The following is a 2,250-nucleotide window of genomic DNA, read 5'->3' as shown; positions in this document are numbered from 1 at the left end:
CTACTTTGAAAGTTCTAATTTTGGCCTTTTTATCGTAATGGTTTTTCATTCGAATCTGACTGTTAGTTAAATTCAGATTGGCAAATTCATAAACATGGTCAAATTTAACCTTAAGACTTTGAAGGTATTGCGGAATACTTACTTGCTGGTCTTTGTAAGTACCTCTTAGGATGTTTTCTTTTACCATACTAAAGTTTGTCCTAGGTCTGCGGCCGAACATCATCTCGAAGGGAGAAATTCCAGTCGATTCATTAGGCGTACTCCTAAGTACATACATAAGCAGATCCAGGTCTTCATCCCAGTCTCGTCCAGTTTCACAAATGTACTTGCGCAGGAGGTTTTTAATGGTCTGGTGTACTCGTTCGAGGGCTCCATTAGTCTGAGGGTGATAAGCTGAAGCAAAAATATGAGAGATGTTTAACTGCTTTAAAGTTTGCTTAAACAAATCACTAGTGAAGTTTGTCCCCTGATCACACTGAAGCTCTTTTGGAAAACCAAAAATGGTGAATATTTTAAGAAGATTAACAATAATTGTTCTAGCAGATATGTTTTTTATAGGTACGGCTAAAGGAAATCTAGTAGTTGGACACAAGGTTAAAATGTACTCATTTTGTTTTTTAGTTTTGGGAAGTGGACCAACACAATCTACAATTACCTTTTCAAAAGGAGAATTAGGTACTGTAATAGGAACTAATGGTGCTGGAGGTATTTTCTGATTTGGTTTACCAGTTACCTGGCAGGGATGGCAAGATTCTATGTGGTGCTTTACATCAGCTTTCATACCAGGCCAGTAGTAATCATCCAGCAAACGCTTATAGGTTTTGGAAATGCCTAGATGAGACTCTGCTGAATGAGCAAGATCCAATAAGGCTGCACGAAGATTAGAAGGAACTACAAGCTGGTAACTATCATGCCAGGAATTTTGTCCTGCAATCTTCAAAGGTCTATAACGTCTCATAAGGATGTTATTATCAAGATAAAAATATGGTAACTTACTTTCATCAACGTCATCTTTTACTTTATCAAAGTATTCTTTCAAACTATCATCAGACCTTTGATACTCTACAAATTCATCTGAGGGAATATCAACAAGATCAGCAAGGACTTTTTCACCTAAGGTACTTTGATCCACCTTACCTGTGTGTTCAGTGTCGCTAGAAGTTGAGGTTGTAGACCTGGTGACTACTTGGCAGGGAAGCTCTACCACCGGAGAAAACTCTTTGCAAGCTTTATCGATCACTACTTCAGGCTGCGTAATGATAAGACTAGGAGTACCATTAGTTTGAGCCAAGTCATTACCAAGTATCATGTCTATGTTCTTGCAAGGCAGGTCAGAATCCAACAAGGCGACATTAGTTGAACCTTTAAAATAAGGACAATCAAGAGAAATCTGTACAATAGGTAAAACCTTTTGACAAGTCAAATCTGACACAGTTACATACTGATCTGTTGGTTTAGCTAAATCTTTTAACTTTGAGCTAATGATAGTTTGAGAGGACCCTGTATCTCTCAAAATTTGCACGGGAATATCATTTACTTTACCAGGATATGTAAATGCTGTAAAGTCTGATAGAGGTTGAGCACAGTGAAGAGTCGTTTTATTTGCAGTATTCCCTGATTTGGGTCCTTGTGAAAAAGCATTAGGAGAAACCTTACCATGAGATGCTTTGCATTTGGGACTTGGACAGTCTTTAATATGATGACCTTCTTTCTTACAAAAAGTACAAACTTAGGGGGAAGATGAAGGTGAGGACGAATGTGGTTTAAGTTTATGAATGAGATGGTAATCATCAGCTAATAGGGCAGCCCTTTTGCCATCTTTTTCTTGTTTTTCTCTAATAAACATAGCCACATTAGCTGGAATACGCCTCAGGAATTCTTCTAAAACTATTAAATTCTTTAATTGTTCTAAAGTAGTTATTTGTTCCTTGTCTATCCATTTATTAAACTGCTTCAACTTCAATGTGAAAAACTCTAGATAGGTTTGAGCTTGGTTCTTCAAAGTTTGTCTGAAGATTTGTCTATACCCTTCTGCTGTAACACTATAAGCATCTAATATGGCAGTTTTAAAGACTTCATAATCCCTTTCTTGGACAAGTTGGGCTGCCACATATGCAGCTCTTCCTTTGAAGGAGTTTCTGATTAAGAGAACATATTGGTCTCTTGGCCAGTTGAGAGACGTTGCAGTGTTTTCAAAAGTAATGAAAAAAACATCAAGATCTTTTTCATCGAAGACAGGCAGGAGTTTGC

At 37.5% G+C, this 2,250-nt stretch overlaps 1 protein-coding gene across 1 annotated transcript; it reads right to left on the bottom strand.

Annotated features, from left to right (window-relative positions):
- Positions 1–219: 219 nt before the first annotated feature.
- On the bottom strand, positions 220–1,694 carry LOC137648612 (uncharacterized). Its single transcript, XM_068381541.1, has 2 exons — positions 656–1,694; positions 220–393 (listed from the first exon to the last, which is right to left on the bottom strand). The coding sequence occupies exons 1-2, from the start codon at positions 1,307–1,309 to the stop codon at positions 220–222; spliced, it is 828 nt and encodes a 275-aa protein (XP_068237642.1). The 5' UTR covers positions 1,310–1,694.
- Positions 1,695–2,250: the final 556 nt, after the last annotated feature.

Source organism: Palaemon carinicauda, chromosome 10 (genome assembly GCF_036898095.1).
Source record: "Palaemon carinicauda isolate YSFRI2023 chromosome 10, ASM3689809v2, whole genome shotgun sequence".
Classification (NCBI taxonomy): domain Eukaryota; kingdom Metazoa; phylum Arthropoda; class Malacostraca; order Decapoda; family Palaemonidae; genus Palaemon; species Palaemon carinicauda.
The sequence above is the reverse complement of the archived record's forward strand: the minus strand, read 5'-3'. Positions and strand labels throughout refer to the sequence as shown.